Source organism: Lissotriton vulgaris, chromosome 12 (genome assembly GCF_964263255.1).
Source record: "Lissotriton vulgaris chromosome 12, aLisVul1.2, whole genome shotgun sequence".
In the NCBI taxonomy this organism is placed as follows: domain Eukaryota; kingdom Metazoa; phylum Chordata; class Amphibia; order Caudata; family Salamandridae; genus Lissotriton; species Lissotriton vulgaris.
The window spans coordinates 739,360,268-739,376,111 of record NC_141700.1 but is presented as its reverse complement, the minus strand read 5'-3'; the positions used below and the strand labels follow the sequence as shown (position 1 = coordinate 739,376,111).

Here is a 15,844-nt window from a genome sequence, read left to right as displayed (position 1 = left end):
CAGCACCGAAGGGGTTAAAGAGGCATGAGACATTTTTCTAAAGATGTAATAGTTAGAATAAGGATGGCTGTCTCGAGGCAGTGGCCTCCTACAATAAGGAGTGTGTTAGAACTGGGGGTCTCCAGTTGGCAGAAGTAAGTACCTTTGTCCAAATAGGGACCCTTGCTTCTAGTCAGGGTAAGGAGGTACACACTGTTGATAACCCCTGCTCACCCCCTCGGTAGCTTGGCACAAGCAGACAGGCTTATCCCCAAGGCAATGTGTTAAGTATTTGCATGAACACTCACACTAACACAGTGCAGCAGCACAAATGTACACCACACAGGTTGTTATAAAAATATCAATATCTTTATATAGCTTAGGTCAGATTTAAACTAAAGAAGAATGCACATATATATATTTATATATATATATATATATATATATATATATATATATATATACTACTATAATAAAGGAAGAACTTTGCACCTTTGAGGCGGGTAAACTCGGGAACCACAGCGCCAATCCACACACCCAATACATCATTGTAATCGTCAGGGTGTGTAGATGGACATAGGCTATATAAATAAAAAAATATACGGTATTTAAAAAATTGACGATAAAAAAAAAGTAGTCCCTTGCAAGTAGCGCCGGCAGCGACCTGCGTGGTGATATCAGGAGCGCGGGGAGGAGCGGCGTGCAGGAGCCGAAGAGGAGCGGCGAACATGGCGCGGGGGAGGAGCAGTGAAGAATGGCGGCGAGGACCGGCAGACAGGCGGGAGGAGCGGTAAGCGGCGAGGAGCGGCGGAGCGGTGAAATGAGGAGCGTGGGGGAGGAGCGGCAGCTAAGGTAAGGCTCCGGGCAGGCGGGGGTCAGGGCAGGCAGGGGACGGGGCGGGCAGGGGCCTGAGCTGCTTCACAATGTCAGGGCGGGTGGGGGCCGGGCTGCTGCACAATATCGGGGCGGGCGGGGGTCCGGGAAGCCTCATTGCTCGCGGGGGATGGGGCGGGCAGGGGCCCGTGCTACTTGACAATGTCAGGGCAGGTGGGGGGCCGGGCTGCTGCACAATGTCGGGGCGGGCGGGGTCCGGGAAGGCTGCTAGTATATAAATAAAGTTGCTCTGTCTTTAGAAATGTTTCTTGAGAGGTTTCCAGAAAACAATAAACTGATAGGTTTCTGTTGTCAAAAACCAAATGTTCACTGGAGAGTTTCTTTTCCTTGATTATTGAAAATAGATCAGTATAAACTGTGATCTTACTAAAACAGTCTCTTGTAGCATTGCTCACCTGACACCCTGTAAGGCAGAAGCGAAGACTAGGAGGCTCCATGGGCAGGGAGCCTTACTTGCTGATGTGCGGCAACTCAGGGAATCACTGTCCTTGTGTTAAACATGCCTCCTCTGTGCAGGTGAGCTTTGATGGAAAGATTTCCCTCTCTGTATGCCTGTTGGAGCACTCGCTGGCCATCAACTGACTGGGGTGTTGCACTACTCGTTCCTCCTGCTGCTCCCTCTCCCATGTCGGCTTCGATCCCCAAACTGGAGCCTTTTACCTTGAGTGAGTGTGGAAAAGAGGCAGTCACTTTCTCGTCGCTCCAGGTGGTGCAGCTCCTCTGTGGGATGGAGCCCCTGGCTTCGGCACAGCATTTTGCACTTGGCCAATCTCAGCACGGCTCCGTCGGCCGAGCCTCCAGTTGCTGGCCAACTCTCTCTCTCACTGGGCCAATCCAAGCGTGGCCTAGAGATGAAGTTGTGGGGGTTCTGGGCCTGGGGCGGTGAATTCGGGCAAAGCTTCTCTTATTGCCTACCAGCCTCTCCCGCTGAGGCCAATCCCAGCGCGGCAAAACAATGGCATCGGCGGTGAGACTGGATTCAGCGATCTCGTGCCTCCTGGGCCGGCGGCGGTGACCACAAACATGCCACGATACCACAGGCAAGACGGGGGCTGGCACGAACAAGGTGCCGGCCCTCCAAACTTCACGCTAGCACAATAATTACCGTGCATGTCAGGCAGGTGGCACAAAGGATTCACGAGGCCACAGCCCAGGCCCAGGCCCAGGGACACCCGCCCAGTGCTAGCAGGATAGTTTTTTTCTGGAAACTTTTATAACCCTGCGTGTCATAAACTGGAGGCCAGCTCCTCTTGGGCCCTTGGGGACTCCTGGGACACAGCACACAGCAAAGTAATTTTTCTTCAAAGAGGGGGGACACAGGGGGGGAACACAGTACACAGCAAAGTCCTTCAGCCCCACCAGGAACTGCAGGCCAACCCCAGAACACACAGCAAGGGCAGTATTTCTCCTCAGTTCTTCAGGTGATCTTCTTGGGGAGAGGTTGCTTTTGACTGTAGAAGTCTTGGGTAAACGTTTGTGCTCCTGAGTTTTAACAGGAGGCCAGCTTTTCTCAGGCCCTTAGAGACACTTATTTCTGGACACGGCACACAGCAAAGTCCTTCCTTCAAGCAGGTAGGGGGAACACAGCACACAGCAAAGCCCCCTGTTCCCTTCCTTAGTAGTAACAGCAAACTGTAGGTCAGCCCCAGAACACACAACAAGGGCAGTCTTCCTTTACAGTCTCTTCAGCTGATCCTCCTTGGCAGGGATTCCTCTTGTTGGCAAAAGTAGTCTAATTTTACAGGGGTCTTAGCTCTACTCTTATAGCCCAACATTATTTTTTCTAGATGTGTTGGGGGTCCTGGACCCAGTTCAAACCAGTTCTGGGTGCACTCTGCCAGTGCAGATCTTCTTCTTTTGTGGGCCAGGGCCAGGGCCATCAGACGCACCGCAGGAGGTGGAGCCAGCATTGTGGAAGGCAGACACAGCCCTATTCAGACCAAGGTGCTACTCCTCCCCACCACTCCACATGCAGATAGCTATATTCAGCCTAGTGCTGACTCACCCAGTCTCCTGGAGCCACCCCAGCCCCTGTCACTCACAAACCAGACAGTCAATCCACAAACAGGCAGAGGCACACAGAAAGGCTGAACAAGAAACTAGCCACTTTCTAAAAGTGCTATTTCCAAAGACTGAAATAAAAATCATCCGCACTAAAATATGTGTTATTTAATTCTGAGTTCAGGGATACCACATTCCAGGTTTCTATCTTGCTCCTATGGGAAGATATGCAGTTACACATGGGACACAGCATTCCCTATTGTGTCCTATGGGCAAGATAGCCTTTCAATAGTAAAAAACGAAATTGGCAGTATTTCACTATCAGGACATGTTACCCACACTAGTACATGTCCTACCTTTCAAATGCACTGCGCCCTGCCCAGGGGGGTACCTTCGGCATACCGTAGGGGTGTCCAATGTGTAAGAAAAGGGAAGGGCCAGGCCTGGCAAGTGTGTACACTGGCCAGGACAACATGGCAGTTCACAGATTGTGCACAGGCACTGCAGTGGCGGGCCTGAGACACCATTTTAGGGCTACTCATGTGGGTGGCACAATCAGTGCTGCAGGTCTACTAACAGCATTTGAATTACCAGGCCTGGCACACTCTTTGCACTTTAATAGGGACCTACTGGTAACACAAATATGCAAATCATGGATTACCAATCACAATAACAATTTACAGGGAGAGCATATACACTTTAGCACTGATCAGCATTGGTAAAGTGCCCAAAGTCCTATAGCCAACAACTACAGGTCAGAAAAAAGGGAGGAATAAGTAAAAAGTTTAGGGATAATCCTGCAAAAAGGGCTATTTCCAACAGAGTGAAATTAGGACGATGGACGCGGACGTAATGAAACATTTCACTAAAAAATCTGGTGTCTTTATTCCCAACTCCACCATCCCCAGCTCTTTTTGGCGCATAGAGAATGCTAGCTAAGTCAAATATTGGACTTTAATGGTGGCCATTATGCTATACAACTTGATGTGAGGCCAGTGTCTTCACATAGGCAGTTAATCAGAAAGGAGAATGGACACTTGTAGCTTCATAACCATTGGTTATAATGGATCACCCTCATAAACACTATGATGCCAAATGCGGTGTATATCTGTTATCCGCCCCACGTTTAGCGTTATGGCATAGTCATCGGGTGTCCAATTATGTGCTATATGCCAGCCTCATCCTGAGGCAACCTCTGGTCTGGGTAGCAGTGTCTAGAGAATGAGGGGCACCCCCAGAGGGAAGGTAAAGGAAAGAAAAAAGTTTTAATTAAAAAACAATGCCTCACCAAAAAGAACCTTTAACCCTTTCCATGCGGCCGCAATTCCCCTGGTGTGCTGTAAACAGCACGAATAGGGGCGAGCCGTGACGAACCCCAGCCGTCATCAGCACACGAGCACCGTAGTGCATGACGGCTGGGGTTCATCATCAGCATGGAAGAGGTTAATATAAAAAGGAGAGGTAATGTTATTAAAAATAGTTGGATATGGTGGTTGATCAAGTTACTGAATCACCTTATATCTTTTCAAAAACGGTCGGCATGTTTCTGCTCTTTCTTGCCCAGCCGGGTCTATAGAGCATTCATCAGGACATATAGGACAGACAGGTAAGTACTTACACCATTTGTGTAGTTTACAGAAAACAGTGTATTTTCAACACTTCATTGCACTGTTAGTTTCGCTTCCTAGAATAGGGAAACAAAAAGACAAACAACCACATTGTGAAATTCACGGGGGGTTTTTAGATATAGCACTAATTATGTTCTCTAATTTAGAGTATCTAACAGATAAAAGTGCATCGTGTTGTAGGCACTAACAACAGAAGGAGGAAACACTGGGGACACACCGGGTTTGAGCCAAGAACACTGTGAGCCACATTCCAAAAACAAAGAATGCATGATTTGGTAGTTATGATATTCAGTCAAAATCATAAGTGTCTGTAAAATCAGTAAGTAAATCAGAGATAAACGCTGAGACTGTAGTGATTCTACTTGTAAACGTGAGTGTTGTTCATTCTCTACTTTAGACGTCTCCTACTGTGTCAATGTTGCTGTCAGGTGGCTAAGTCACAAACATGCACGGCAGGGAAATTTAAGCCGGTTTCTACTCAACTGACAGTTCGTAAATGTCAGAAGATATCAACTTCAACAGTGAAGCAGCAGTTTATACGCAGGCATAGCTCTAGTGTTATAATGTGTGCTACCCAAGAAATTACATGACTGATTTTAGGCTTTAAATACGAGTTAGTGTGCTCCGTATAAATACGAAAAACGCTTTACCTTGATTGAGAGCTTAGCGCTCGTCTTCAGGGTGCTTGGGTGTTTTCTCAACCCAAGCTAAGGTAGGAGAACAAGGGGACCACGGTTTACGGGTCAGCGCGTCTTACCAGTTCGTCTCCGAGTTTGTTTAGTGTATCGCCGCCATTCTCACCCGCGAGTTGTAACGGTCTCCACGTCCTGTGCTGGCTCTGCCCCTGGACAAAAGGAGGCCGTTCCCACTTCCTATTAAAGGAAACATCGCCATAGAAATAGGACTGCGGTTAAATTCAACCATTCAAAACTCCGCTAACTTTATGTAGTGGGGATGAGTTGCACTGTGTAATTAATGCTTTTGAAAAACATGGGTATTTAGAAGTGATGGGCCAATTACTCACTGGAAGCCATTATCATGATAAGGAGCAACAAATATGATGTTCCTCAGTACCGCTGCACGATATAAATGTCTCCGGGGTTATTGTGTGCATACAAAAAATCGGACACATAAATTATGTTATCACTGTCACAGCGTTAATGGCTCACAACAGACTGGTATAGTACCCGTAATTTAAAAGTGCCCTAAGTTTAAGCGCCCGCTGTAGGCGGTAGTGGTAAATAATGATTGAGGGCTGTATGTCTGGTCAAATAAACGCTCAGTCTGCGTGTCTTCTTATGTATACCTTCGTTTTTGAGTGGATAGAGACACAGAGGAGAGGATGTTTCTATGAAAGTTCTCACCTACCATTTGTTGTGAATGGTGAGTAGAAGTTATAAACTAGAGAAGTGATGAAGAAGGCTCTCTATTTCTCAGTGTCTCACCATATCCAACAGTTAGTCCACCAACAGCCTACATTCTGTGCAAGATCACCATGTAAACTTTGGCTGTCTTGAACAACACTTCTAGCAATTTAGTGACATCTTTAACATGGCTAATACAAAGGGTCAATACTCTAGTGGTACATTTACAGTAACTATGTATGGCAGCAGGTGCAACATGCTACTATGGCATGCTGCTCTTGATTCCACAAAGTAGTTGCTACCATTGCAGTTGGATCCGTGTTGTGTAAAAAGTCCCACCATTACAGCTATGAACTCATAATTGGGCATGCCATCTGTATCTAGTATGGCTCTTTAATGGAAAGACCACAAAATGTGTCTCGTGCCCTTTATCGGGTTCTTCACAGACGTTCTCAAGGGCATTTGAAGAATGGGGCATTTGACATGCATCCTCAGTCCTCAAAAGCGTGTTTGTAAATTTCAATAGCTGGCTTCCTAACTTGTGTTTCTGGTTTTGATGAAATATAGCTACGTTTACTTAATACTGTGATTTTGTTTATTTCGTTATCAATGTAATATTCAGAAATTGCCAGCATATCAGTAGGTTCCATTCTAGCATCAAGGATTGTCTCTCTTTGCTAATAAACATGGTACCCATGTCTGAAACTTGGGAGTTGCTATCTTTAATGAATCGTCAGGTAGATGCTAATGAGACTCCTCTCAATATTTTGCTAAATCGCTATTATGTTGCCTGATGACTGATTCTACTGTATGACTTTTACAGTGTGACCTGTAAAGACAAAACAAAGTGAAATGCTTCTAATATCCAGTTCCAGGGCCTCAGGGTGAATGCAGCACCACTATATGCCGGACAAAGGTTTATTCTCTGTGCCATGAAAGTATAAACATAAGAATGTACCTATTATTGGCACATAAAAGACACCAAACCTAAGGGAATATTTACAATGGAATGTCAGAGTACAGAGCTGCAACAGTGCTGTACCAGTGCTTAATTTAAGCCGGTAGTTTCCGGTGCTTTGCACCAGTCCTTAATTGTCAACACTGGTGCTTGTGAGGTGGCAGTCGGGCCAATCCAGAGATGACCAAAACAATAGTTGGTTATTCATTCAATAAACAATTTCTATTACCTACCACCCAAGCCATTCTTATAGCTTTGGTTGCCTGAAATAGTCTGAATTGTCGCACTTGTAGGAGTATGATGGTTAGTAGTTGTGCTGTTATCATCATTGGCAGCACAGGCAACCTCAAGCTGCAGTAACCCCCTGATGAGAGCCCTGGCACTTAAAGTTTTACAAATGAATCAGTGAAAAGTGTGCTACGACAACTCCTAAATGCAGGGATGTGCCATATTTACAACAATGTGGCACACTCATGTGTTTTCCCTAGCACTGGCACTAAAATTAGCTGCCTAGTGCCAAAGCATGCCCCCATGCACCATACTGCAAGGGTGCCTGTGTTGCAGGGAATGATTGTTTATGATTGTTTATGTGCAGGAAGGTGTCCCTTCCTGCACATAAAATCCATAAAGGTGATTTGTTACTTCTTTGCAAAATGCAGCACAAATAGAAAAAGCAAAAATGAGGAGAAATAAAAATATTTCTCCTCATTTCACCATTCTAATGCCTGCTATTGCATGGCATTCGTTTTTGGAGATGCCTCAGATTTACCTATCATTGTAAATCTGGAGCAGGGTCAAAAAGTAATGGGTGTTGTGGTGGAACATCCACATCAACACCCCCAGCACGTCCCTTTCACACTAAGTGATGAGTGTAAAGGGGTCATATTTCCAAAGCGGAATGTTAAGCCACAAAAAGTGACTTAATAGTTCATTGTAAATATGGAGATGGGCATTGCGCCACAAGAACGTCACTAAAGTGGCATTCTGGTGGCGATATTCCCTTGTTAATATACTCGCTACATTGCCTGCTCACCCCCATCTGGATTTATAGTGTCTGGCAATACATGGTTTTCAGCAGCGCTTAATGTGTAAAAATAAATAAATAAGTAAGTAATGAAGTGCAGGGCCCCAAAGTTATTCTTATGATCCTGCCACTGATGCTTCAGAAAATTAATATAATTGAAAATCAACACCGTCCTGATTCTATCTCTTTTCCGCCGCTCTACACTGCTTCTTTATTTCACTCTTGCTGGAACTTTTGGCATCCCTAGTCTCTCCTTAAGTCACTGTTTTCTTATCTGTCTCTCCCTCTTTCTTTCTACCTTTTCTGCCTTCCTCTCTTGTTCTTGGTCAAAGTCTGAAGATGAGAAATAAATCTTGGTCTAGGAAAACGAGGGTCAAAAGCCACCTTCGAAATAAAACCTTGGGGCATACTATCAAGGACAGGCGATACATTATCGCCGCTTTTATCAGCAGGAAAATGCCGATAAAGTGGTGATAATGGCCTTGATAATATGCTTTATGAATTCCAATCGAAGCCCATGTTAGATGTGAACACATCTAGCCGCTTTTATCGGCAGGAAACTGCCGTTAAAGCGGCGATAATGGCCTTGATAATATGCTTTATGAATTCCAATCGAAGCCCATGTTAGATGTGAACACATCTAACATGGGCATCGATTGGAATTCATAGAGCATATTATCAAGGCCATTATCACCGCTTTATCGGCAGTTTCCTGCCGATAAAAGAGGCGATAATGTATTGCCTGTCCTTGATAATATGCCCCCTTGTTCTTCAGTTTTTCCTTTCCTTACTGGATACTGCTTTAAAAAAAACTTTTTTCTCCTTACGCCCTCTTTAAATACATTGACCACTTTTACCATCAGCAGTTAATTTCAGCGGCTGTTGCATGGCTTCATTTCTCCTCCCATTGAGACATCAGTTAACATTTCACAGAAACTGTGTGCTAAATTTCTTACCTGTGGGTGCCCAAAAAGCCCCAAGATGCCAGCGATTGCAGCTGACCCCGTGGACTCATATGTTCCTATTATGACCGGTGGCATAGGCGTCTTCTGGCAGTGATAGCCGGGAACTGGCTCCTCCTTCCCAGATAACATCCACAGGGCTCCATGTATAGTTTTAGCCATGTCTTGGCATGTGTCTATGGTTAGCATGCCCAAAGTGACGTTCTGGAGGAAGCCGGTGTTTTGGTTGATTTCTCGGATGGCGAAGGCCATGGCTTGCGCCCAACGAAAGCCACCAACATTGTACTTGTTGCTGGAATAAAAGAAACAATACAATCCTGGGAATTGGCTTATGACTCTTCCAACCCAACCACTGTGATCTTACTAGATATGTCTTACACATAGTTTAGGTCCATCTGTCTAAGGTCCTTTGCTTCCTCCAACTCCAGGAAAGATATGCTGGCTATCTGCACAATTTGGTGGCTTGATACACTGCTTAATGAAGGTGCCCTCAAAAGCAATGTCACTAATATGTCATGGGTAGGGGACTTGGCATTTCACGAAATGTGACAACAGATGAATTTATAGGAATTGACATCACAATATGTTTGACCAGATGATATCACATGAAGTGTTCCCTTGACCTATATACCAGATGACATGGCAAGCTGTGAAGGCCTATGACTCTTCCACGTGAGGTAAACACAGGAAGAGGTATAACCACAGTAATACAAATACAACAGATAAACCATGGATGAATGCAAAATGAAAATATGAGATGCAAATAAAAAGCTACATTAGTTACCAACTCTGTATTGAATTATGGTGATGCCATGAGGTGAAAGTAGTGAAGGCATCTTACGCTGTAGACCAGGCCCGATTATACACCTGCACACAATACTATGTCAGCAATAGTCATATATGTTCTGTATCGTCTATGTAGATATCATATCATGTGCAGGAACTGGTTCATATGCCACAGAATAGACCAAAATGTCCAGATACCACATCATAAGTTCAGGTATGACCTTCAGAGTCCATTCCCATAGGACAAGGAACTGACTGTGTCCTCTACTGCCTCATGTTTCCTTTTACAGCCTCTTGTGCAACTGTTCAGCCTCATTATCTGATATGCAACTTCTTATTTCCACTATAGTTCCACAAGGCAGGTACAGAATCAGAAGCACAGGCTCACTTTTACATGCCCAGGTCCAGCTTCATATGCTAAGCCACAGCTGGAGGAAAGTGGGGTATTATACATTGAGTCTTGTTAGGATTCACTATGCAATACCTTCATGTTACCTCAAATTGTTCCTTTGGATTCACACTAATAAATCCCTAGCGCTGTCCTACTAGTGTGGACCAGAGCAGTCAGGCTTTACTAGAGGCACATGTGTTAAGCATTTCCGTGTACCACAAGGATGATAAGCCATTGACTTGAAAGAAATACAACACCAATTTTGGAAAAAAAAGCAGATTTTTATATACATTTAGACACCAAACTGATGGCAATCAGATGAAGATAATCGGAGGGATGGCTTTTTAAAGGAAAAAAAATCAGTGCATTTCACTCTTGCAAAACTTTAATGTTAAGGTCAATGGCGAAAAACACTTCTGACAATCGGTCACTTGCAGGTCAAGTTCAGTGGAACCCATTGGGTGTAGAGGTAATGCGGGTCCCAGGACTAGGGTCTGACAGTCACTTACATTTTAACTGGCTTATAAGGCACAGGTGCAGAGTTGTCCCGGCCATTCATGGTGTTATAGCAGGAGCCACAGGTTTGCTGGTTTTACCGCTTAGACAGTGCTGATGAAGAAAAAAGTGCCTAATTTCAACAATGGGGCCACTGTGGCATTGGGTAGAAGATGCTGCGGGGTTCCCTCATGGCACAGCGTCGAACAAAGGTAGTGGTAGCCAGACTGACCACCAATAAGCCTTGGCAGCGGGAAGCTCAGCCTTGCATTACTTCGACGTCCTGGAGTTAGGTCAAAACCATAAGCATTGGAGAACAATGTGTGGGGGTGACCATATGAAAAGGGCCTGAAGGACTGGGTTCTCTAAGACCCAGCGGTGCCAGGGCACAACACCTGAAACCTTCGTGGGTAACCTGCTCCGGCGTACGAATGACAGAGACACGGGACACTTCCTTCGGCGTCAAAGATTCAAGGTTTATTTACTGCAGGGAACACAGAAGTCACGACAAGTACAACACGTGCAACTTGGGGAGACTGCTTCAAATTGGTTCTGTGGATCGCTCCTTTTATACAGTTTTTACCCATAGGACAACATGGTACACAAAAGTTTACAATCCGGTTCCCATAATTATCCCCCAGAGGGGTCGCTTTGGTCACTTTGATACACATAAGGTCCGGAACATAAGTGCGGAAACATTTGGCGGTTCCCAACTGTAAAAACCCATCTTCCCACCATTAGTGCATTCCAATCGGCAGTAAAACAGATCGAAAATAGGAACAAAGACAGGTGCAGAGGAAGACGGAGACAGTGGGGAGATCGGAAAGGGTGTAAAAGGGGAGGTATCGGGAAACACGAGATACAGGCATCAAAGGGACGTGCCTAATGAGATGCACGGCTGAGACAATAAACCGGCACGGCAAGATGAGCCTCGAGCGGGGCCATCTGCCTTACAGTATCATCCACCTCGTCATAAAGACACTTACAAAGGACATGTGTCTTCCGCAAATATCTTGGGAGTCCCAGGGTCGCGAAGCGGACAGCGTCCGTTCGCTGGCTACTTGAGGGCAAGAGACAAAATGGATGCCGTATCTAAGATGGAACCCGTGGGTACAGACGAAAAACCCACATAACAAACGAACGGTTTAAGTTAGCACAGCGAAACTGCGCACACTTACTAAACTCGTCATTTGCGGTTCGTAGATACCAGACTCGACCATATTCGTGCGAGTCGAAACATCACTTACAATTGTCACGGAACCTCAGACGCTCCTTTTGCCCTCATGTAGGCAAGCACTAGTCGGAATCATATTCGATATTCATCAGACCATCGAGATGTTGCTGTAGCATAGCTCTGTCCAACCGAGTCCCCTTGGTAACAGGTGGCTGTCTCATACACGTTGTAGCACAGAGGCCACATAAGGCAGGACCGCACTGCACACAAAGGCAACACGTGAACAGGAACGCCACAACGACTCCGATGATCATCAGAATCTTCCAACCCCAAGTCGACATTAGGCCCCAAAACCACCCAAGTAGCGTCCAATCCCCTTCATCCACGTGTATGGATTCGGAGATTTTATGCAACTTCGAGATGGCTTGATAGACAGTCGGAGCGTTATCAGGAATGAAAATACAGCAGCTTGAATGGATCACCTTACATAGCCCACCTCGATCTGCTAAAATCACGTCTAAAACCATACGGTTTTGTAACGTCATAAGCCTATCCGCCTGAAGTTCAGTGGTGATATTACCAAGGGCACTGGCAGTAATATTAGCTGTCGATTCTACCACTCGAGTCAACTGTCTCAGGTTCCTACTATTAACCATAGGTCCCCAAAACGGGAGGAAACCCTTGAAAAAGTCTCCTGCCTCTTGACCGGCAGTATCCTCTTCGCTAATTACGCCTCTCACAACTCTAGTCTTGTGATAATCTGCATCTACAGTGAATGTCGGAGGCAACAAGTTTGCGATGAAGCATGAGCCCATGAAGTCAGAGGGCAACCATGCATATGCACAATCATGACAGATAAAGTATGTACCCTTGGCGGCCAGGAACACAGGGGACGAGACCATCGGCAGAACGTAATTTTCAGTACAAGCACTCTCTCCAAGTCGGGCTTTCGATCTTCGGCCGCGACCTATGAGACAAAAATTACCAATGTGGGGTACGACCCATATCGGGGGCGAGCTTTTAAGCTGCTTTTCACTGGTGAACACACTATATTCGCCTCTACTTAGGACCCTATAGGCTTGTACCTCTTCTTCGGGAATAAGCGAGGGATCATAGATATCGCTATCTAAATCCTCTATTGCTATAGACAAAGGTTTTTGATACGAGGTAGGACCAGAGTAGGGGGAACGTGGTTCTCGAATGGGGTGGAAACCCAGTGCGCTTCGAAACATTGTCTGAAATGCTCGAGCAGACCCTTGGGAACTATACGGTAATACCAGATATGGAATTCCCTTATCCGTAGTATGTGGCATCAACCCACACACCCAACAATTAGTAGTGTTAACCACTAACTGATGCTGATGTAGGAGCTGAATAAAGGAATTGTTGCGGAATTCTGCACGTCTAGCCTGCTCGTGTTCAGGTAAGATATGGAAAGAATGAGGAGAAGCAGTGGAAGTAAGTTTACGGTCAGGGGTAGGAGTAGGTATAGCAGAAGGTAAGAAGTAAAACATCGTGTAATACACCCCACCCGCCAATAATGCAGAAACAGTCAAAAACAACACGAATATTTGGAATATAAAACATTTGGTACGACTGAGTTGCTGCAGCTTGAATCTATGAGCCTGAGCTCCTTCCAAATCCATCAGCTTCGAAAATGCCATTCCCTATGACCGTCCGCAACGTTTCTTGACGCACTTCGTTCTGTGTAGCAACAGTCAATCCCTAGGAGTTCCCAGGAACCGACGGTCTTTAACCTAGCGTCAAGACCTACTAACCAGAAGGAAGTACGCGCGCGGCCCTACGGCCTTTATTTCACAAGTGTATATATGCGAAAACAATGTCTCTCAGCTGTGGAAGCAAAAAGTGTAAGGAACGAAGCTCAATGAGTATGTACAAAATAATTACAATGGTACAAATGTTCAAACTGATCGTGGAAAACGGGATAATGCAATTATCAAGGGACAGAACAGGATCTTTTATTAGTCCTTAGTGCTGGATCGCAAAAAGTATCGGGTTTTCCCAGGACGTGTCTGTTCGTCAAACAGAGGATCCGTTGAAGGGACAACGTCCTGTTGATCAGCTGAATGTCCTGGTCTTGAGTCTTTTGCTGACAAATGTTCAACAGTGTCTCTCTGCTGCACTGAGGATTCTCCGACAGGTTGTGCGTCGCTGAAAGGTACAAACGCCGGCAATCCTTCGGTTTCGGTTGATGCAATGCCTCTCCTCACCCACGAGTCTGCTGGCAACGGGATAGGGACTTTGAATTTGAATTTTAAAATATTTATAGAGCGCTCTTATACCGAAATCGGTTTCATGGCGCTAAAGGCAGAAGACCAGTGGGTGCAGAGGAGAGGGTTATACGGCTACAGGTCTGGAGAACAGGAGGGTTTTCAGATGTCTGCGAAATTCCAGGTAGGAAGATGACGACCTAAGAGAAAAAGGGAGTGAGTTCCAGAAGGAAGGAGCCAGCACTGCAAATCTGGCCCCACCGGACTTCTGTTTCCTAAAACGAGGGACTGACAAAAGGGCCAAATGAGTGGAACGGAGTTCTCGGGAAGGAAGGTAAGGGGAGATGGCTTCACACAGGAAAACGGGAGCGGTCCCTGCTCTAGCCTGGTAGGTGATACATCCAAGCTTAAAAAGGGCCCTCTCCCTCACTGGGAGCCAATGGAGAGACTGCAACAGAGGGGTCGTATGGTTGAACCTGGGGAGTCCGTAGATCAGGCGAGCCGCCTGATTCTGAATTTGTTGGAGCCGGCGGAGCAGATAAGCCGGCGCCCCATTGTAGATGACGTTCCCATAGTCAAGGCGCGAAAGCACCATGGCCATGAGGATGAGCTTGAGTGCAGCAGTTGAGAAGAAGCGGGCAACCTTTCGGATGATCCGCAGGGAAAGGAAACAGGCAGATACAACTGCATTGATCTGCGTGTGAAGGGTAAGCATGGGATTGATGAAAATACCCAAGGTTTTAACCTTGGGAACAGGAGTAGGGGGAGGGCCAAGGGCAGGGGGCCAGAAGGAAGGGGACCAGGGACTGCAACCACCCCCCGTCAGGACCAGTTCGGTCTTGTCCGGATTCAGTTTGAGGTGGTTGCAGTTCATCCACCCTTGGATAAAAAGCATAACCTTCTGGAAATTAGAGGCTGAGGAAGGAGAAGAGGAAAGGTTGAAAACAAGTTGGAGGTCGTCGGCGTAATTAAACACCGAGACCTCCATCTGCTGTAAAGAAAAAATGAGGGGTGAAATGTACAAATTGAAAAGCAAGGGGGACAGGGAAGAGCCTTGGGGAACTCCGCAAGTCACCCTCCTAGGAGGAGCAGAGAAGTTAGCAAGATGGACAGCCTGTTCCCTGTCCGTCAAAAAAGAGCGGAGCCAGGCATAGGCCGAGCCCCCAATGCCTGCCGCTTCGACACGGGTCAACAAGATGTCATGGTCCACCGTGTCGAACGCGGCGGACAGGTCTAACAGGACTGGAGCCTGTGGCCGGCCAATGTCAATGCCCTCTCTTAACTGGTCCATCACCGACACAACTACCTTCTCGGTAGAGTGCAGCGGGCGAAAGCCCGCTTGGCGAGCGGCCAAGCAGCCTGTGGATTCTTTGTATGGGTGGCGTGCACCCAATTCTTCCGCCCCTCAAGACGAACTGCAGTTCTCGTGGCAAGGAGGACCTGGTAGGGTCCAGTGAACCTGGGATCCAAGTTGTTCTTGCGCGAGAAGTTGCGCGTCACCACCCAATCTCCGGGCTGGAGCTGGTGGCCTGGACCCTCCGTCTGCGTCGGCAATGCTTCGTGAACCTGTTGGTGAATTAACCTCAGTTTAGCAGTCAAGTCATGAAGATAATCGATCAACATTGGGTACTCAAGATCACAGAACACACCTGGCCTAGGAACCCCCCAAACATTCGCAGGACGACCGAACACTATTTCATAGGGACTAAGCCCTACTCGGGAGTGTACAGTCGCCCTAGTTGACAGTAATGCTAAGGGTAAAGCGTCAGGCCACGAAAGACCAGTCGTAGCCTGAATCTTTGCTAGTTTTAGTTTAAGGGTGCCGTTATACCCTTCAACCAAACCAGCTGACTGGGGATGATTGGCACTATGGAATTTCTGATTAATTCCAAGGCCCTTGCATACACTCTTCATCACACTCCCTACAAACTCACTTCCGTTATCTGACCACACGATT

At 46.4% G+C, this 15,844-nt stretch overlaps 1 protein-coding gene across 1 annotated transcript in view; it reads right to left on the bottom strand.

Moving 5' to 3' along the window:
• The window catches only part of LOC147678472 (extracellular calcium-sensing receptor-like), a 73,107-nt gene extending 62,561 nt beyond the window's left edge, over window positions 1-10,546 (bottom strand). The window contains exons 1-2 of the mRNA XM_086945651.1: window positions 10,497-10,546; window positions 8,805-9,102 (exon numbers count right to left, since the gene is read on the bottom strand). Coding sequence (XP_086801777.1) covers window positions 8,805-9,102; window positions 10,497-10,546 — 348 coding nt within the window. The remainder of the gene's footprint in view (window positions 1-8,804; window positions 9,103-10,496) is intronic.
• Between the last annotated feature and the right edge of the window lie 5,298 nt (window positions 10,547-15,844).